Source organism: Cystoisospora suis (genome assembly GCF_002600585.1).
Source record: "Cystoisospora suis strain Wien I chromosome Unknown contig_853, whole genome shotgun sequence".
Lineage (NCBI taxonomy): Eukaryota > Apicomplexa > Conoidasida > Eucoccidiorida > Sarcocystidae > Cystoisospora > Cystoisospora suis.
This window is the reverse complement of record NW_027153654.1, coordinates 15,944-35,817: the sequence shown is the minus strand read 5'-3', so window position 1 is coordinate 35,817 and position 19,874 is coordinate 15,944. Positions and strand designations below refer to the sequence as shown.

Here is a 19,874-nt window from a genome sequence, read left to right as displayed (position 1 = left end):
CAATCCAATACACGGAACTGACAGCGCATTGCTCTATTTACTGCTTTGTCATCTTCAGGATACGCTCTTTATTGTGCTAGCGGCCAGTACTTTTTTTTGTCGACTGGGCGATTGAACTATGCCTTTCCTACCTGTTCACGTGTTATCTGCCGAGTAGCGAAGCAGGCGCCAGCGAGCAGGCGACGAGTTCCGGAGTGATGAGGAGGAGAAGCTTCAGAGGCTGCACCACAGTAAAAAGCTGATTAAAAAGATTTCTTTTCAGTTTGGGTCGGCGGCGTCTTGTATGTTCCTTTTTTGGTAGCTGACAGCTTGGTGACCGACGCTCAAGCAACTGGTCGGCGGCTGTCTTTCTCTCTCCCCTCTTGTCTTGCCAGCTGATTTCTTCTACACATGAACACTTGTCCCACCCCCCGCCATCTGCTTCTTTCCCGGCGTGTTGGTGACTTATTTTGTTTTCCCTCCGCGTAAGATGGGGCCCAACTTCCTTTCGATTCGATGCTTACTACTTCTGCCTGCGGTGCTGGTGGCAGAGGTCACAGACTTGGATTTCCAGCAGACTGTCCCCTTTCTTCCAGTGAGCGCCGCGAGTGCAGAGAAGCCGGCCTCTCCACCTAAAGCGGCCGCGCGGGAGAGCACTCCGCCCACGCAGCCCGGGATGGGGGAGAAGATGGAGCAGCGCCTGCTAAAGTACGCGGAGCAGCGCGCAGAGAATGCGGAACAGGAGCTGAAGCGCTTTAGGGAGACTCACGAAACGTCAGTCCGCGCCTGCAGCGATGCAACACAGCGAAAGCAGAAGGAGATTGAGGCATGTCAGAAGCAAAGCGAGAATTTGCGGACGATGTACAACTCCCTCCAAGGGACCAAGGCTGAGCTTGAGAAGAAGCTGCGCGAGCTGGAGGCAAAACAGGCTGTTGCGGCCACTAGCAACGAGGTCGAGACGTACCGAAATGCAGCAGAGAAGGCTCAGAAGAAGGTACTCGAACTGGAGAAGTCTCAGTCGCAAGACCGATCACAGATCGATCAGCTTCGAAAGGAGAAAGCTCGGCATGAAGCTGAGGTCACTTCACTCCGAGAGCGGGTGCGTCATCTCGAGCAAAGAAGTGCCGAAGCTGCCGAGAGAGAAAAGAGTCAATCAGCATCCTCTCCCGGCGCGAGTGCCAACCAGAATATCTTTTCATTATCTCTAATGACGTCAACACTACAGTCCATTGGTCAACTGTACATGGCTTTAGGCGACTACACTGTGTCTCGCGTGCCGGCTGAATTCTGGCAGCAGTTAGCGATGATGCGACTAGAGGCTGAGACTCTGGCGGCTCCGTACTTGCAGACAGTGAGGGAGAAGGTGTGGGAGCCTGTAGCTCCCAGTGTAACTCGTGGCAGAGAGTTCTTTTGGGACACGGTCTACCCTCTTGGTGCTGCAGCGGTTTCGAAGGGCATGCGTTTCGGCTGGTCACTCTCGGACGACTTCGTTCCCAGCGTCAACGGTCGGATCGACGCCGCACTGGAACCCGTGTACAAGTTGCATCCGGAGGTGGAGCCTCTTGTCCCGGCTGGCTTAGCAGACCGGATCGCACTGATTGTGTTCCTTGTGCTGGTGACGCACTTCATTGCTCTGCTGGCCTTCCGATGGGTGCTTTGCCCTGCGTTGGCTTTTGTATGTCCTTGCTGCTGCAAACGCCGTCACAGCAAGAAAAAAAGCAAAAAATACATGCCCGCTCAAGAAAGTGGCATGGGCGGGATGTTGAATGTCCCTGGTGGAGGTGCTGGCACCGTTACGAGTGCTTCTCGCGGTAAGGACACCTCTTCAAAGAAAGCCGCGCAGCAGCAAGCGACCCCTACCAGGCCCTTTGCGCTGTCAGGAGGAGAGTACAACAAGAGGACGAAAGCTTGAGGAGGCTCTAATGTGCCCGGGGACCAGAACTGATTCACACTTCGGCGTCTGACGTGAGACCGGAACAGGCTGTAGTGCTACAGCTTCGTTCGGTCTGTATCAGATCAGGCGTGCATTGTGTGCTGCTTTGGTACTGTCGTTTTTCAAAGAGAACCAACCTTTCTGCGGTCCCAGATAACGAGACAAGGAGTCTCGCCTTTCCCGGGCCCCAACAATTTCAGGGACAGTCATCAGGGCCGCTTCAGCCCCAACCCTGCGTGCCACGAGTGCCGATCTGGACCCCTTTGAGAGAGTGACAGTGCAGTTCATTTGTCGCTCCGCCCTCTGTGATACTGTCTTGGATTCTTCGGATGTGACCTGCCCTATGCTGCTTTGAAGAAGCGCTCTCGGCGCATCTTCACCGCCCTAGATTTTGCCTTATTGATTCGCTCCTTTTCCGAGACTGTGTCACTTTTGGGGGGGTTCGCTGTCGCCGCAGATGCCTCGTTGCAAGAAAAGAGTCGGCCGTAATCCTGTATCGTAAGGAAAGACTGGCTTCAGCTCAAGCTGACGAATGCGTTACTGGCTCTGACAGCCAAATGACAGTTTGGCACCTGGACCAGTTTCTTTGACAGTCACAACCGGCCAGCCCCGCACGGGAACGCAGGTAAATTCACAGGGCGCTAGTATGTAGTCGCCGCCAAGTCGGACACCTGCACAAGCATAGGGCACTCAGCAAAGTGTCGCGAGGACACCCTGTCGCGGAAGACTTCGCTGCCCCCCTAGAGCGTCTGTGGGCGGGTCTGCAGGATTCGAACACAATTCTTCACTGACTTTCACCTGAACAGATGTCAGCCGAAAGGCACTCGTGAAGCACTTCATTCTCTTTGTTTCAGGTACGGCTGAGATACTTCTGGTGTTTTATTCGAGGTGCCCACCCTTAGACCCCTTCAGGCGGCACCGTTTCTGCGATGCTCCTTTCATGAGTGTTTAGAGCGTGCTGTCGTCGCAGTGGCAGTCCTAGAGCAACTGGACTGTGTATGGTGATTGCCTTGGAAAGAGCAAAACAACTCCCCTCTGCTTACTGAACAACCTGGACAGCTTAAGGCAGGCCAGCTAAGCCGGATACAGATCACGCTTGCGCGCACCTAAGGACCGCTCTTGAACGCCAGGAGCACAAAGGCCAGGTTACTGTCAGAGACACCCCTCTGCGGCCACAAGTGCTGTGAAACGATGTGGACAGTACAGCCCGCACAGCTGCCCTTGCTGGGACCGGACTGGTTCCAAAGGAGCGTCTGGGTGGATAACTAACATACTCTCTGTGCGGGACTAATTAGACAACGGCCTGCGGCGCGCAGGGAAACCCGAGCAGATGGGGCAGTTGACACAATACACACTCGACAATCCAATGAAGACACTCTGTCACGGTGATTCCACCACGTGTGAAGACCCATTGGCAAATGCACCACTATGCGCCGCATACCCGTAGAATAGAAAGCAGCCAAGCCGAGAATGTGCTTATCTCGCAACAGACAGTACTTGAAGACGGCAAAGCTACGCATCCCCCGGAAAGAAAAATTTGGAACTGTGAAGAGGTTTTTCTTTGCAGTACTGCTACTGTTATCCGGTTTGCATTTGATCATTTTCGTCGTCCCCTGAGCTAGTCGTCACCAGATTCCTTCCGCTGCTCCATCGCGTCCATTGGGCGCAGACCCACTCTCCGCTCAAGGGCGTGGAGCTTCGCCTCGACAGTAGCCATCTGATGTGCCGCGTCCTTAGCAAGAACTTGCAAACGTAGAGTGGAGTCATCAAGCTGATAAAACAAGACGTAGAATCCGATTCCACTGGCTACCAGAAAACCAGACACGAAGCTCTTCATTCGCTGACAAAATGAGGCGCGGGCCTTGACAGGCTGCGAGCTGCTCGCAAGGGTCTGGACACTCGGCGGGACAGGCGTCGAAACAGGCTTCTTGGTGGACCTGAAAAACCCTCGTGTAACTTCCTTCTCCGTGTCTTTGGTTGCTGTCTGGGGTGTCGCGACGTGGCCGGACGTGCCCGAAGACGCAGCTGCACCAGGGACCTTGCTCTCCGATGTGATTTCGCCACTCTTCTGCCCAACAGGCGCAGAAGCCTCGCGCTCAGGCTTTACATTTCGGGAGCTAAACAGAGAGGACCACGCAGAAAAATGTCGTGGCCAAGGAGACGGGAAAGGGCGGACAGGCGTGGAGGAGGCCCACAGAGCTTGTCGGGGGCCGAGATTTGACCGGGAACAAATCTCCGATTCGCAGGTAGTGCCTAGAATCCGCACGACTGGGCCGGCAGCCTTCTCACCATCTAAATGTTGGTTGACCGCGCGCTGCCGTCTGGCTGGGCGCCACGCGTTCAGGCCGGTGGACCGACGGAGACAAGCAACTCCCGGCGCGGCACACGAGAATGGTGGCACAGCGACAAATAGCTTCATGGTCAATAGTGAAGCCGCCTTGCGTGACAGTAGTCGTTTGTCCAGGTTTTCGTGCCGAGAACTCCGGCGCCGGCGCTCTGACTGTGAACTTCCCTCAGTAACGCCACCAACACCGATGCGTCTCCCACCATACACTGAGGTACGCCAGTATGCTGGCGCTTGAAAGCTCCGGCTGCCCTTGCCCGTTAAAACACACAAGACACAAACCTCCAAGAACTCACACTCGAGCCCGGCGTCCGTCTGTTGGGAAGCAGCCGTCTGAGCGACCCGTTTTGTTCATGAATGGAGGAGTGTCCAGTGTCCGACGAACGATGCATACGGCAACAACACCAAAGTGGCAAAAGAGTAACAGAAGCTTCTTTCGTCGGAGTGCTAACACCCGTACTTCCCACCTGGTCATTTTCAACTCCTCGCACGCACGCTGTCCCAAAGCATGCATTGCTTTTGTACACTGCGTCCAACACCGGCGCCTTGTTGGGCTACGGCTGCGGCTGCGGAAGCAGCCAGTTGATCTGCCGCACGAGGACTGGAGGACGAAAGAACGGGCTCCACACTTGTCACACTCGGCCCGTGAGGAGCCCTCGTAGATGGGGAGCCACCACGCCTGTTAGGGGGTTCATAACGCTACGTTCGGCGGACCCTAGCCTGAAGCCGGCTGCCGGGCGGGGGTTCCTTACCTTCAGAAGGAAAAGATCCAGTTCGGCCGAAGGCGCATGGAACGCCTCATCTCTCAAAGTCCCGCTTCAGCAAGCCCAGTCAGTTCACCGAGAGCTTTGTCAAGAGGCAACAGTCGGCAGTCCGTACATTTTCTGACACTCGAGCATCTAACGGCAGTTGGCCTGGACAAGGATACTGTAACGGTCGTTCATGTACCTTAGAGACGCAGTTCTGTCCTCTCCCCCGGGTTGCCCACAGCTGCGCGACCGGCGCGGGCTCGCACAATACAGCACTCCGGACCACACTCAGGGGCCGCAAGCGGCGGCCCGCAGCGCAGCGCAGACATCACACCGGCGTCTGCGCAGAGGCGTATGACGAGCACTACAGATACAGGTGTAAGCACAGTCGGACCTTCACTGGTGTCTGCCTTGCTCCTGGACCCCGAGGCCGCCTCGCGCTGCTGCACGCGAGGCGGGAGCCAGATTCCGCGAAGCATTGCTTCTGGAATCACTGTTCCCATGTTCCTTACGTACAAGCGCAGCACGCCGACCTCAGCATCGGGGCTTGTCACCGAGGAGCCACGAGTAATCTGATTTGGTTATGACGTCTCACGACGGTGTTTATCGCTTGGGTGTCGAAGAGCGCTGCTCAGCAGCTTCAGACTAATTCCACGCATAGCGTCCTCCAGTTGAAATTCTCACCATCTATATCTAGAGTGACAAGAACAAGGTGCCAGGACCGTGGGCCGTTTTGGTGTGGTGTCTGTTTCTCTGACACCGGCGGGTGCCGCTTCAGTGGGAGTCACTAACCACCTCTGTGTTGTTCATCAAGTAATCTGTGGTGCTTGGAAGGTAAATAACTCCGAGTTAGTCTGAGGACCACATCGGTGCTATGGCCAGTCACTGAGATGTTCCTGAAAAAACAGCGTGACGCCTCGAGTAATATGTCGCAACAAAGGGATAGCCCTCTTGCAGGAGAGGTCAAAGTGACCCACGTTAGCACGATGGCACAGATGCCGCAGACAGTTGGCCACCTCTGTGCTCGCCGTGTAAGTCTTCCTCTTTGAGTTCCGTATCCTACCAGCTGATCACCACGCGGCAGGCTTCGTACCCACGGATAATACTCCACTCTTCTACAGTTTGGACGCTGCTGGCAACAGCGTACATGACCCCCATCCAAGATGAGCACTCTGCATTAGAGTACATGCCTCTGAAAACACTTGAAACAGTGTTCTACGAGGGACCTCCCGATACCCGGCGGTTTCAAAGCAGTACTGTTTTCAGTCTTGTCTTTAAAGGTTTTCCAAAAAATTGCGCAACAAAACTCGCATCAGTCCACGGCGCAAAGATCCAAGTCGTCGATGTGGTAGCGTTGAGTAGACAAGGTGAAAAGGTATGACGGGTCGATGGGTCCGATCTCAGTGATGAACACCGTCAGCAGATGATCAGGTATGTAGTCGTACAGAGGAATGCTGTGTACACATATTTCCACACACGCCGAAAGCCGGGCCTTATGCCCACATGATCGAGTTTTTTTTTGTCACCCCATAACACAACGTTCTCGCTAGTGGCTAGAGACTCGCATCCGGAGAGACGATACGAAGAAGCCACTCCTAGTCTGGCAGAAACAACCACGCTTAGCCGGTGAGACCACTGCTTCAGCTGCTTAGCTCGGCTAGGGTGATAAGCTGAAGAAACATTTAAGACAACACACTGCTTACCGGATGCTAACGTCTTCCATGTCCACGCCGCTGTCGTGCAACATCTGCGGATGAAAACAAGCACACTGTAACCCGGCAACTGCATCCACCCCAACATGCCGTCACAACGTAACTTCGTCATACAGACCATATATCGCGCACGCAGCACTTATGCCGGAAGCCAGCTGGGAAATTTCAGGCCTACAAAGGTTCAATCCTACAGAGAGCCGCGTCCACTGTGATCTGTGCGTGTCCCACGGAAAAAGACCGGACTACCCTAAACCCTAAACGAAGAGCAAATCCACACATGCACCAAGAAGCAATGGAGAGAAACAGTCCAGCCATAGTTCACTGTCTCCACGCAATCAACGGTCTCCCTGAAAGAAATCGCGTTCATCCGTATTGAAAGTCCGCGTCGTAACGTTTGTTCGAATGACTGCCTTAAGGAATCCACTTGAAAGCTTTCTGTTTGTCTCTCGTTCTTACCCCTAACCAAGCCGACAAAGTCACGATACGGGAGGAATACACCTGCCACGTGCGGAAAAAAAACAATTGTCAACGCTTGGTTCATGCTACTTGCCATGTCCTGTAAAACTTACGAGACCGGGTGGGAGAAGCTCATTCCGGGAGTGATGGTCATACACCGGGAGATGAGTGAGCTTGAAGAGAGGAGCAACAACCAGAACAGGCTTGCTGAAAGCCTGCACGGACAAAACGAGTAAGATTCACTGGAGAATACTGAGTTTAGGGTTCACACCCCGACGCTAACCCCTCGCATGCACAGGCCACTATAAAAACAGGGTGAGAGGAAGCGCTTGCATGAACGGTGTGTACTTCATACAGAAAAGCACACCGCGTGCATGAGCTCGCCCCCCGAGCCAAAATACGAGCTTACCAAAGGTGATACTCAAATAACACCACAGGCAGCATCCATCTCGCTAAAAAAAGCCACGACGTTCTCCCCGGGAAAGAAGAGCGAAACAACGCCTCTCAAAAGACAGCACAGAAACGAATTACGGAAACCGCGTGCGTACTCCACGGTGCGCTCTTTCACTCAGGCCCTATGTACTACCCAGTGAATTCAAGTATGCACGGTACATGTATGATCAGGCCTGTAGCGACAAAACCAAACAACCCGGGGTGGACATACACACGTCAAGAAAAGCGTCAGGAACAATATTCTGTGGGAGTACATCCTCCAGAATTGCCAGGCTCTCGGACCGTGTCGGAGTGTGAGTTACACATCACCGCCGTGATATGTCTCCCAGCCAGTCTCAACCCCTGAGCACATTACGGGGTTTTTGAGCACATCTTTATTGGAAGAAAACTGAGGGTGAAGAGACGTTCAAAACTTGCAAAGAACTCTGATTGTCCCTTCGAAAGAGATGCACCAGCAACCGCACGCGTCCTAGTCGTTGCACGGCGGAGAACAGAAGTGTTACAGCGCGTACCTTCGCTGCATCAGCCACGTAACGGGCGCCGCTGACTGTAACCGCCCCTCCAGATGAAAGTACGGCCGTCGTACCTGACATACCGAGCATGACAAGCAAATCAGGGACATTCGATACACAGGCAACTGTCTCCCCTCCCACGCAATCCAGGATGGACGACTATGAGCAGCCTAAGCCAGCAGACTGACTGCAGAATGGTACCCAAGCACCGCAGCAGAGCGGGCATTCTTCATTGTGTGAAAACCAACAATCCACCCAGGTGAGACGCGCGTGTTAAGAGACTGCTTTTCCGTCCGACAGCTGTTCAGGGAAAAACTGTAAGCACACTCTATACATTCCTTTCATCGACCGACCGAAGTACAAAAACGTAGTTGTAAACTAAGTCGGACGTCGTGCGATGCAACATATCTTCATCGGTGGCCCGAGCCTCTGTGGTGTGAACTCGTCGGAATGAGAACGTACAGCAGGCATAGGACATTAGCGAGTACAACCATAAAGAGTAACAGGGGCGGGACAACGCAGTATGTACCTGATAAACGGACTATTTCACTCGTCTTTCACGCTTTCACAACACTGGAGATGGCGGTTACACGGCCACCGTGTACTCATCGAAAAACACTCTGGCGAAGAGAGCGTCACGACTACATTCCTTACCTAAAAGAACTTTATCGACCTTGTGCATGACGGCGAAGAGGGCCCCATCAGCAACGTAAGCTGTTTTGATGCCGCTGGCGACGAGATTCTCGGCCATCTTCTTCCCTCCTTGTTCAGCATCTCCTCCCAATACGATGACCTGAAAGCTGCAACGGATACGGCCTTTCTTACGGCGACTTGTTCCGCTCTCCCCTTCTCCTTGATTTCTCCGATGAATCTACGAGAATAAAGAGAGACAGAGTTAACCTACGCTCTTCCGTGATGCCAGACGTGTGTAACGGCACGCTGATGATATTACCAGAAGGGTGTCTGAGGTGTAACACTGAGGCGCATACCAGAACCGACCGCCACGCCGGAACTGGTCCCAACTGTCTACATCTCTAGAACGTGAAAGAAGCGTGGACATATCTACGTCACGGTTCGAATAAGATACTATCTCAACGATGGACCAGATGAGCGGGAACTCTTTCACATTGGGTGCCAAGCGATGATGCACATGTATACACCTGGTGTACAGAAGGGCATCGGCCCGATTGCGACACTAAGCCTCTCACAAGTGCATCGGAATGAGGCTGGTTGCCTGCACGTGACGACGTAGCTTTAATGCAGAGCAAGTGGTTCTGATTGATTTGACTGACATCGCATCTCATACACCCTCTCACCCGGGGGCTACTTGAAAAACACAAAGAGAAGCGATGACAAACACAACACAGAACTACCGCCAGAACAAGACCATCCCCGAAAGTGTCGAGGTCAGAGAGAGGGTGCCTACTACACAGTACCAACATCTGTGGCTGCAACGACACGTACCTTGCCCATCTATAGTCGACGACCTAAGAAGCACCCCGTATTCTCTTACTCGAGAGCAAGTTCTCCGATCGTGGGAGAAACCTCGAAACCACTTACACGACAATAGATGCATGCACCCGAGTAGAATATTTGTTGGAAAGACGCTTACAGCCTTGAGCAGTCTCTCAACAGCGAGAGAGTAGCCGTATGTGAGAATACAATCTCCATTAAGAAAGCAGGCCGTCCGCACATCGTCACCTTCCTCCCATGCGCTGTCGACCTCTGCCACCAGTTCGCTGATACCCTGTGGAGAGAATTTCACATCCGAAAGAAGGTCATCAAAGACACAACTATAAGCCACTCTACGTTGCAAAGACACAAAAGAAGCAACTGCGTCTATGGCAAACGTCATTCCACAAGAAAGACTTCCTCTTCCTCTTTCTGCACATGTATCTCTACACAACGTACTCTCCCGTCTTCAGACGACCTGTGCGAAGACAAGGAGCAGTACTTGAGGACCAACAATTCTCAAACAACTGTAGAGGACGTCAAACAAGATGAGAGCACTTGTGCATGCAACTGCAGCGTAGACTGGCCGTGTACCCCCATTTGCCGGCATATCAGCCACCAGTGCATCGAATCAGTCGAAAAGCTAGGAAAAGAAATCGCGTAGTGGACGTCCCTGAGGTTGTCCCAGGTGACTTTCTTCGGAACGAGATTTTCATCTGTTTAGTGGTCCAGCATAATGCGATCCGTGTAACCGACTGTCCTTTCTCAGTACGGCGCCCACCTCAAAAATAGATTGCTTGACAGTGGAGGGGATAGGCAGAAGCAAGTCATCAGCATCCGCCGCGGCGTAAGGGTCGAAGTACATAGCCATGGAGGGAGCTGCCCTCTGTAAAGTCCACTTCGAGTTCAGCTGGCGGTAGTCCTGTTGTGTTGAAGAAGCCCAATTCCCGCCTCCTCTTTTCGAATTCATATGCAAAGGAGAAGAGCCTGCGGTTCCTCGTCCTCCCCTTCCTGACCCAGACGACTGCAAAGAGGATAAGGGCGGTGTTATACACCTACGATCATAAGACGCTGTCTTTGTTGGAGTGGATGTTCGCCGGGAGCCGTCCTCCTTACTACTCCCTCCTTCCGTCGTAGTACTCTCTTTTCCCGAGTCCGGCGATTTGACTCTTCTAGGACAACCACATTCACAGCATGACCGCCCACTTTTCCCTAACTCTTTCCTGTCGTCATGCGGTAGAGAAGAAGACGTTGCCGTTCTGTCCCCACATACACTTGAGTTGCTCCTGCCTCGCGGGGCAGCTAGCTCCCCCTCGGGCCCTTCTTCGGTGTTATCTTTTCTCTTCTTCGACTCGGAGGAAAGACACTTCCGGCACTTCACTACGGGAGAGGACTTGTCGGGCAACGGCAGAGAAGAAGAGGCAAGCAGAGGCCGATCAGGTGCATGCTGGTTCTGTTGATGACGGTGGAGGTCTACATGTTTGTAGTGCTCCATCCGAATGATACACAAGACCTACCAGACGGAAGAACAAGGAAAAAAGACATGGAAAGTCAGAAACCTCCCCAAAAAACAAACAAACGACATGCAGCGTGTCGCATAGTCCAGGACCCGGAGTTCTGTTGAACATGCACAGTCGAACGAGAAATGCTGACACCAGCGTAGCTTCTTCGGTGTTCCGGAATAACAGGATGCCTAGATCCTTAACTCAGACCGGTGTACGAAGCGGCCAGAAGAGTCCGAAGGCCCTACGTGATGAGAAGCGCCTCCGCGAAAGAAGCAAAAGCAGCCTGTTCTCATCCGTGCAGGTGGCCGTAAGCTTGGTAGAGCCTCCTTGCTTGCGCCCGGGGGCAAACGCACCCAGGTCCCACGTTGGCGTGTGTGTGCCTCAGACCTGCCCTCACTCCGGAGCCCGAAACACTGACGAGTGTGCGCGCGGAGTCCTTAAGAGACGAACCAAGCGCAGGGCGGTCAGTGAAGCCGACTGGGACAATAAGCAACTCCCGAAATCTTGTAACGTTAACTTACAAATGATATTTTTGGTGTAGAAGATCTGCGTCCTACCGTCCGAATACATTGTTGTGTTTCTTTATGTGTGTTGCCCTTTCTACTAAACAGGGAGGCGGGGGAAACGTGTACACCACTGTATAACCCGTGCCTGTTCCGTCCGATCCTCGGCGATAAAGCCGGGACAAAAGCGGACACCGTGCACCGACACACAACACCTCACTGATGCTGAACAAAGCAGGCCGTCGTTCCCTACCCGCCACCTCTACCTACACTACAAGACTGGTTGCTGCCCGCTCCTGCACTGCCCCGCCGTCACACTTTTATTTTTGGGTGTACGGTGACTGTGCCTCTGGCGATCTCGGGCTCCGACGTAAACTAGAGTGGCACCTAAGGTGCGTCTCCACTCACCCTACGAACAACATTTGCGACAAGAAATTCCATGGGGTTCGCGCGAATGAGCCTCCGCCCGACTTGCTTCACGACCTCTATCAATCCTTGGGTAGTCGTCCACGGATATATATCAACCACTCGACGAAGGACCTGCGCGGCCAACGAAGACGAGAAAGAACTAGAGGTCCGTCTGTTTGAGGTTCATCGACAGATCATGGACGAGTACGTGTATGAGGAGAAACGGGTGACAACACCGAAGGGAAGGACGATGAGCGGTTCTTAATCAAAAACGGATGTCCTGTACAGTGCAGCCGACTGTGGCCCAGCTCGAACGTCTACATATGTATCTATATACAAATGGTTAGACATATGTCGACATACATCTGCCTTAGATCTCGCAAATAGAACGTCGAAAGAGATTGCTCCCCTCGACGGCCACGGATTGTGTTGGGAGCCGGAGCAAAAAGTTTCCGAGCAAGCGCAGAGCGTATGAAAACAATGTGTCGGTGACCGACCTAATCTGCACAGATACCGGAGCTTTGAATCGCACACTCTCTCTAGATCTAGCCGCCTACTCCACACCCTCTGTACGATACACTAGCACGCCCTGAGAAACTTTTGTCTCCCTTTGGATCTGTCTACCACGAGCTGGGCGTCATACGCAATTACAATGAAGACACGCAACTGCCTGCGTGCTGCCTATTCATCCAAATACAAGCATAACTATGTGTGGAAGTAGGTTTAAAGACCGCTCTGCGCTCCATTCTGTCGCGAAGAGCGCAGGTCATTTGTTGGAAACAGAGAGACGAGTTGATCTAGGGCCCATTCTACGGGGAACTCTGACTGACACTTCCTTCCGGCTTGCTAAGTCGCCGAGCTGAAGGATGTGTAAGTGACGCTGCCTCTGAAGGTACTGGACGTGGTTGGAATCTATAACCGCCGCGCTACACACTCACTGGCAATAAACAGGACGTGTTCTTCAAACAGATAGAATGTGTGTACCCAACCTGTCGATTGAGGATGCGCGCCGCTCACCTCCGCGGTTCTCCTAGCAGCCTGATGGCTACCATGCAGCTCGCGTCGTCGAAGTTGCAGTATGAGTGCGTCAATGAAAGGAGCACTCCACTCTTTTGAGTTGTTTGCTGGCGTCGCACTCCCTGCGGAAACTGCATCCCTTCCAGAAACTCCCGGCGTGTCAGTCTTCGCATCTTCTTTGGAACCTGACTCGGGTGGACCTCTTTTCACGGAATCATTGTCACTTGGCGTTTTCTTCTCTCCTTCCTTCGAGAAGGTCAAGGAACAACAAAAACACTCAGGCGGCGGGACATACGACAGTAAAGGAGGAGGTCCAAGCTTTTCCCGCGCATCAGCAGATCGGCATGACAAAGACTCACGGAAGTCCTTTTCCCGCGAGGTCCGGGCATGGCTCTCTCCCGAGAACAGTAGAGCGCGCAGATCCTGCGGCCGTGAACCATCCCTTCTTGACGTGTAAGTGCATCCTAAGTCGCCTGATTCAAGCATCTTGCCACATGTTGTCTTGTGTGAAAGGTTCCCTCGGAGATCCATACCATAGACGGTGCGGAAAGTAACACCGTCGCGTGCCGCCTGCTGTTGGACAGTGTCCGGAGACGGCCAGACGGAGGAAAGTGAGAAGCTATTAGACATAGTGAGTCCAGGGAGCTCCGGTGGCGAGGATTACAGGCGCGACTGTATTGCTCTTCACGCCTAGGACAACGGCGTCCGTGTGGCGTGCTGGTTACTGCGCCAGTGACACGCAGTGACAAGGGCGTGGAAGCCGTCCAGATGTTTTGCTAAGTGGTCATCGAACTGCAGGAGCTCGGGACAAACGAAACGTTGCGGAAAAAGGGCAATTCGCATTGACTCACCGTGGCCTGTACCAGCCTGCATGCACAGCTGAGACAAGCGGGACGCCAGGCACACTAACATCAAAAGAAGAAGGTTTCATTTCTAGTAGTTTGTTCTACACACCCACAGTGACACTGGGACAAGTGTCATGAGGCAGCCAGGAGTCGAGCCACAGTCTCGGCTCGATGCGAATTATGAAGTCCCTGTGACGGTCCATGTCTCCAGCAACGGGAACAAGCAGCCCGAAGGTACGAAGCGACAGCCGTGGCGACTGCATGTCGGCTGGGACAGAAAAGCCAGAACGTGTGCTTCCCGTTACGATGTCGGTTCGTATCAGGCAGCGTGGAACGAACGGGAAAAGGAAAAATCGCTCACTTCAAGCTGAAGCTGGCGCACCTGCGGGTTTCTCTCCCGTCCTGGCTCGCCTACAGGGAACCGGATCGTCCTTCCTGGCAAGGGCGAGCCGGAAGCTTCAAACTGACACGGTAGGCCGTGCTCCCTGGTAGCACGCTTAGATGATAGAACAACGTGTCAGAGCCCTCCGCCGGCTTCAGGTATAACGCAATTCTCCCCGCCACCTGGGGGAGCGGCCTACTTCTGTGCCGGGCGACGGCAGGTTCAGGGTTGTTGGGGCAGCACAGTGAAGGGTGCAACGGACGCCAGAGTAGCGAAGCCTTTCCGGAAGGGATTTAGACTAAGGCTGCCCACGAGAGTCAAATGTATTTTTTTAGCGCGACGGTTTCCCGTAGAGCGAGGTAAACTCCTACGCCTCCTTCCCATGTCGTCTTCGGTATTGGGCAGGTCCCTCCCGCCGAATGTCGGAGTTAGGTGGTGGGACCTGAAATTCTCTCACCAGCCTTGTACGCGGCAGACGCAGATGCCGGCCACACTGCTGCAAAGACTGTCGGCAAGAAAGATGTACAACTGACAGTGTAGCTGTTTCACCCTCGGATAGTCCCTCAGCCTCAACTGGCAACATGGGGGCGCACTTCCACAAGTTCTCAAGGGGACACGCAGAAACATGTAAATCAACACTCTCCCACGAACTACCCTCGAACACACACGGTGCTGCGAACGGGTTGAAACTGTGCGGCAAGGGCACCGTGGCAGACTTGGGTACTCTCGCGATCGATGACCCGCCGAAGAATCCCTAGAAGAGCACGGCAGCTTAGGTAGCTCCCTGGCCACCTTTGAAGTCGCGATCCCCTCTTTGAGTTACAGCGATAGCGGCTGATGATCTGAAGTCGAACTCGTGGACCGTTTAGATCACTTCTGCGTTGAACCGGTGCCGTCACCGAGATGGTTTCTTCAATCGACTCCTGCACTGAACACCTCGCGAACGGCATGTACCACAAGCCGCAGATCCGTCGGAGACCACGAAGCTACCAGTGAGATAAGGGAGCGGTTGACGCTGCAAAGGCACGCTTGGAGGGGATTCTTCGCTGCTGGCTTGGCATGAGCTGTAAGAGAAACCTTGTCTCTTCGGTTCATTGCTTTTCAGGCGTTGCGGACCACGTGTCTCTGGTTGTATCCGCGCGCCGCTCGCCTCCACCCCCCCGATGTGCCAGCTGCAGCCGGCCGCGGCCGCTGGACTCATCGGAGCGTGTGTACACTTCCTAAATCAATTGGCCGTAGGTAGGGAGTATATTGATGAAAGCAAAGGAATCTGAGATGTGCTTTTTTATCTTACCTCTTCCCCTTTCAAGTTCCAGTGCGAGTTCTTCGCACTCCTGAGTTGTCCGAGCTTACCCTGTTTTTTCTTGAGTCGACTGCACACTCACCATCGCCCGGTGTGAATCGTTAGTCTCTCCGTGCCCTCTTTTCCTCCTCCTGCCTGATAAAAGATATTGAATCCTTCTCAAAGGACCATTCAGTCCATCATTCCTGATAAGTGTATACAGCCATGGAGTTCCCGCATATTGAAGGTTTACTAGCTAGCCTGCTTGGCTCTCCGGCGCTGCTGATTGTAGCCTGTTGCGCGTGCCTAAAACTGGGCGCGTACGTTATGAATGTTCTGTGGTCTCTCTGCGCGGGGTATCTGCTGCATGATGGAGATTTCTGGACAAAACTCCTTCCCGAGAACAAAGCGTACTGGAAGGGGCGGGTCGCATGGGTCACAGGTAACCAGGGGCGGAAGCGTGATGCCGACGGGTAGACTCGCTTAGCAGGAACGCAGACTCGTACGTGTAGATGAAAGCACGAGCTTGCCTGCGTGTGGGGAAGCAGGCGGACGGAGACGTCCAAGACCGAGAGTCCACCTCTCAGCAGGGCGCACTGCGCGCGTTAGTTGTACTGTACGGATAATGGGCTCAAGGAGACAGGTCTCTCAGTTTTGCGGGACAGGGGAAAGCTTGTGTCCGTGCAGCGAACTGAATTCCGTGTCCGGTCTCACCGCTGTGCCTAGTATGTCTTTGGGACGTCGCGTTCCCACTCGACAGAGAGTACTTCCTTCATTGGGGAACGACCAAGCTCTCATTCGTAAACGGCTGTGTGGACCTCTCATTGCTAAGGTGGGTAACCAACGCCGCGTTCTTCAGACTAGACCTGGCTGGAAGTATGTGCCTCTGCATTCCTTCTTCCAACCGTGGTCTTTGGGGTCCCCTGCGGAAACAGGCTCTCAGGGTTTCTCTTGTGCCTACCGGTGATGAGGTTGGGGGTCCGTGGGTGTACTTTTCTCTATCTTGGCCTGTCCTTTGGACCGTGTGGTCTCAGGTGCGTCACGCGGTGTGGGCCTGAGCCTTTGCCGCTTGCTAGCCCATCGTGGCTGCCGGCTCATTATGTCGTGTCGCACACTAGAAGACCTACAGACGGCGAAACAGGACGTGATCAAGTTCTGCGCTTCCCAGGGGCTTCAGAAGGCCCAAAGCGATTTTCTTCTTCTCCCTTTCGAGTTGAACGACCTCGCCGGCCTCGATGCAGTGGTTAAGAAAGCTTACGCTTATACAGCAGACAGGAACATCGACTTTCTGTTCAACAACGCAGGTACACCTGCATGATGCTTCATTTGTTTTTGGCCCTGTTTAACGTGTGCGGGATGAAGAGGAGTATCCAGGGGACACAGGAAGAAGCCGCGTGCAGGAATGGGACTCTGGAGAGAAGAGGGGAGTTCTGCGTGGTGTGTGTTGGAAAGCTGAGGTTGCCGAGGTACACCACTAAGCACACCAGCTGGAAGCCCTGCCGCGCACTCTTGTTCGTTCATAAGGGTCTTGACCACTTCCGTTCCACTCTTGACCGTGTGTACGTTACTGTGTACTCCCGTTTTTTTGTCTGCAGCGATCCATTGTCAAGGAATGTTAGTCTCATACGAGGTCGCGGAACAGGTCATTACAGCTGATCTGCTTTCTCAGATCAAGCTGACGAAGCTTCTTCTGCCTTCGATGGCTGCGGCTAGATCCGGTCACATTATCTTCACAAATTCCTTTAAGAGCAAAATCATCAGCTGCGGTCACGCGCCGTACTCGGTCGCGAAAGCGGGGCTTCTCACTTTTGCGGACGCGCTCTCAAGTAAGGTATGTCGCAAGCTTCACGAAGAGATCAGCTCCAGTTTTCCTGTTGGGTAAGTTGACAGTTGGGTTGCACAACAATTTTGAACACTGCCACAGTGGGTTGACTCGGTCAGTCTCGAGTCCGCAGTGAGCGGGGTGCGTCTTTACCATCTTCTCGTTGAGCGACTTCGTGTTTGGGAAGAGGAAATGCTGTGACCTCAGCCGCTATGCTGTATATTGGGTGCCGTCCGAGATCCATGGTTTTCGACTTCAAACTGGGGATTCGTTTCAGAAACCCAGGGACCGCAGTGAGATGAGTGTAGAGTGAAGCGGTGTCGCGGGTGTTCATGTTTCCCTTCCGTGCCGAGAAAAACGACAGTTGTTTTGCCCTCTTCGCTGCGGGCACGAGAGAGGACAGCGTTTTTCCTAGAGGGAAGGTTCGGGGTTTCGTGACCTCGTCTTTTGGGTGTTGCACCCCACCGGAACTGTCGTGTCCCTTCGTGTTACTGCGTGCCGGAAACAGGAGATTTCAAGGCAAAAAGTATGAGCATATCCGTAACGAGCGCAGTCCTTGGATACGTCCGAACAGGAGAGGCCTTCCAGACTTTGGGGCCATCCGGGCAACCTCTTACGGACGACGTTGAGTACATGAACAAGTACATCACTAACGGTAAGCGCAGCAAGTGGAAGAAGCCGGGCCGATAGCTGCTGCTGGAGGCCAGACAGGCAGTCCCGCCAAGGAGCAGAAGGGGGGCAGTCGCAAGGTGGGTGGGTCGCAGCTTGTGGAAGAAGCAACGCGGAACCGCTCTGACTTGCAAGACTGATGACTTTTCAGTGGAGTCAGTCCTATGTGGCAGATGCATAAGCCCGTGCTCATGGGCACAGTCGCACACATGATAAGGACACTAGAATGCCTTCGCATAAGGCAGTCCGCTCTCCGCCGTGGCCCGGCCGTGTATGTATGAGACGCTTTCACTAGCGTGTAAACCACGCCTGCGCGCAAGTGGGGACGCCCAGGCAATCGGTTTCTTCCCGACTAGGAGTTGATCCCCTGTCTCCAAATTTGCAGGCTTGCCGCCCGACTACGTGGCCAAGATGATATTGAAGGCAGCGTCCAACAAACTTCGCGAGTGTTGGATTGCGAAAAACGCGATCCTTGTTGCCTTATACTTGCGGGAGTACGCCCCAGGAATCTCAAGCACTCTCCTTGACATCAGGGCTGAGGCGTATGCTGTGGAGGTCGAAGAAGAAATACGCGAGCTCGAAGAGATCGCACAGAGAGTGCGCAAGAACTAGCCAGCGGTCGCCTCTAACCACCCAACCAGACTCTCTGTTTCTTCCCCAGGACTGCAAGACCACGCCTCAATATGATCTGTAGAAGGAGAGAGAGACTGAAGGGGGTATTTCCGTTCCGATAAGTCTAAATACGTGTATCGCTCAGAAAAAACAAGTAGAAGACGCCTCTGCCGCTTCCGAAGAATCACGGAGGTAAAAGAGGTGCTGTTTATCTGACAGAGCTATTGTCTTATGTGTTCGACAATCAACAGATTGGTGGTGCTGGCGTGCGTGTGTGGTTGAGACTGCACGGGAGTATGTTGTATCTCGGTGAAGAAAGGAGCTGTAGTGCGCGTCGTTGCCGCAGTCAGCAGCAACCGTTCACCTGGTTCTCGAGGTGAGGAATAGGGATGAGCGAGGTTAGACTATTGAACGTACCCCCTTGCCGAGGCAAGGGAATGCGGCTACAGTGGCGTGCATAGAAGAAGGCAACAGGAATGCCTGTCACGGAAAAGACGACGATTCTGATGTATCCGGGGGACTGAAGCAATGAGTACCAAGAAGGTCATCTCGTTACTTGAAGAATGTGCAACGATCTTTTGCCTTCGTTGACGCTATGATGCAGCGAACAGACCCCGCAGGGCGGCAACGCCCTGTAGGTTTGCTTATGTCAAGCTGGGGTTCTGCAAACTTTGGCGTGCCTTGCCCTCTCGGGTTGCAGTGCTATGCCGAAGAGAGGCCCGCAGTTCATTGGTCCTCCTGAATGTGGTTTCATAGTCTTTCTCGTACTGTTTGCCATGTTTCGCACAAAAACTTGACCGTCATCCCCGGCTCTTCCGGATTTCGAGGGACATTACTCAAATCGGCGGTATGACCATGAATGTAAAACTGGATGTCCGAGCGAGTTAGCTTGGGGAGGTTGCGGCTCCCAAACGGAGTTGCGTTTCGGCCGTCCTTCGCGGGCGGACACCTGGAACGCTGAAACGCAAACTGAGAAACGCTTTAGACATGCCCGGCACGCGCAGAGGATTCCAGGTTCCCGGTCAGCGGGGTCCCTCCCCGCTTAACACGGAAAAGAACTGCGCCGGAGGACAAAAACAAGAAGAAAGGCAATTCCTCTGGCGACTCAGTTTTCACCGCAGGGGTCAGAGGAGTACATAGAACTCCGTAGGAGAGCAGTACAGTTAATGAAAGGCACGGCGTTATGGAAGCGTGCACCGTTTCCCCACGCTCCCAGGACGCAGTTCCTTTACGTTGTTG

At 53.7% G+C, this 19,874-nt stretch overlaps 4 protein-coding genes across 4 annotated transcripts in view; 2 read left to right on the top strand and 2 right to left on the bottom strand.

Moving 5' to 3' along the window:
• The window catches only part of CSUI_002054 (uncharacterized protein), a 3,480-nt gene extending 1,080 nt beyond the window's left edge, over window positions 1-2,400 (top strand). Inside the window, exon 1 of the mRNA XM_068062256.1 lies at window positions 1-2,400. This exon is cut by the window's left edge and continues 1,080 nt beyond it. Coding sequence (XP_067925773.1) covers window positions 470-1,891 — 1,422 coding nt within the window. The 5' untranslated portion in view covers window positions 1-469 and the 3' untranslated portion in view covers window positions 1,892-2,400.
• Window positions 1,604-4,892, bottom strand: CSUI_002053 (uncharacterized protein). Its single transcript, XM_068062255.1, has one exon. It carries the CDS (start codon window positions 4,329-4,331, stop codon window positions 3,531-3,533), a length of 801 nt encoding a protein of 266 aa, XP_067925772.1. The 5' UTR covers window positions 4,332-4,892; the 3' UTR covers window positions 1,604-3,530.
• A 1,363-nt stretch (window positions 4,893-6,255) lies between these two features.
• Window positions 6,256-14,219, bottom strand: CSUI_002052 (eukaryotic translation initiation factor). Its single transcript, XM_068062254.1, has 9 exons — window positions 13,024-14,219; window positions 12,007-12,138; window positions 10,372-11,103; window positions 9,751-9,885; window positions 8,793-9,009; window positions 8,139-8,212; window positions 7,287-7,388; window positions 6,709-6,752; window positions 6,256-6,459 (listed from the first exon to the last, which is right to left on the bottom strand). Exons 1-9 carry the CDS (start codon window positions 13,651-13,653, stop codon window positions 6,318-6,320), a joined length of 2,208 nt encoding a protein of 735 aa, XP_067925771.1. The 5' UTR covers window positions 13,654-14,219; the 3' UTR covers window positions 6,256-6,317.
• Window positions 14,220-15,488: 1,269 nt separating this feature from the next.
• On the top strand, window positions 15,489-19,513 carry CSUI_002051 (short chain dehydrogenase reductase family protein). Its single transcript, XM_068062253.1, has 5 exons — window positions 15,489-15,974; window positions 16,567-16,836; window positions 17,128-17,358; window positions 17,863-18,009; window positions 18,409-19,513. Exons 1-5 carry the CDS (start codon window positions 15,758-15,760, stop codon window positions 18,633-18,635), a joined length of 1,092 nt encoding a protein of 363 aa, XP_067925770.1. The 5' UTR covers window positions 15,489-15,757; the 3' UTR covers window positions 18,636-19,513.
• Window positions 19,514-19,874: the final 361 nt, after the last annotated feature.

Coding starts and splice junctions, on each gene's coding strand:
- CSUI_002053 (XM_068062255.1), bottom strand. CDS start 4,331: ATGAAGCTATTTGTCGCTGTGCCACCATTCTCGTGTGCCGCGCCGGGA.
- CSUI_002052 (XM_068062254.1), bottom strand. CDS start 13,653: ATGTCTAATAGCTTCTCACTTTCCTCCGTCTGGCCGTCTCCGGACACT. Junction 9,010..9,750: donor TTGAGAGACTGCTCAAGGCT/GTAAGCGTCTTT, acceptor TTATTCTCGTAG/ATTCATCGGAGAAATCAAGG. Junction 8,213..8,792: donor GGTCGATAAAGTTCTTTTAG/GTAAGGAATGTA, acceptor TCGGTATGTCAG/GTACGACGGCCGTACTTTCA.
- CSUI_002051 (XM_068062253.1), top strand. CDS start 15,758: ATGGAGTTCCCGCATATTGAAGGTTTACTAGCTAGCCTGCTTGGCTCT. Junction 15,975..16,566: donor GCGGGTCGCATGGGTCACAG/GTAACCAGGGGC, acceptor GTGTGGTCTCAG/GTGCGTCACGCGGTGTGGGC. Junction 16,837..17,127: donor CTTTCTGTTCAACAACGCAG/GTACACCTGCAT, acceptor TTTTGTCTGCAG/CGATCCATTGTCAAGGAATG.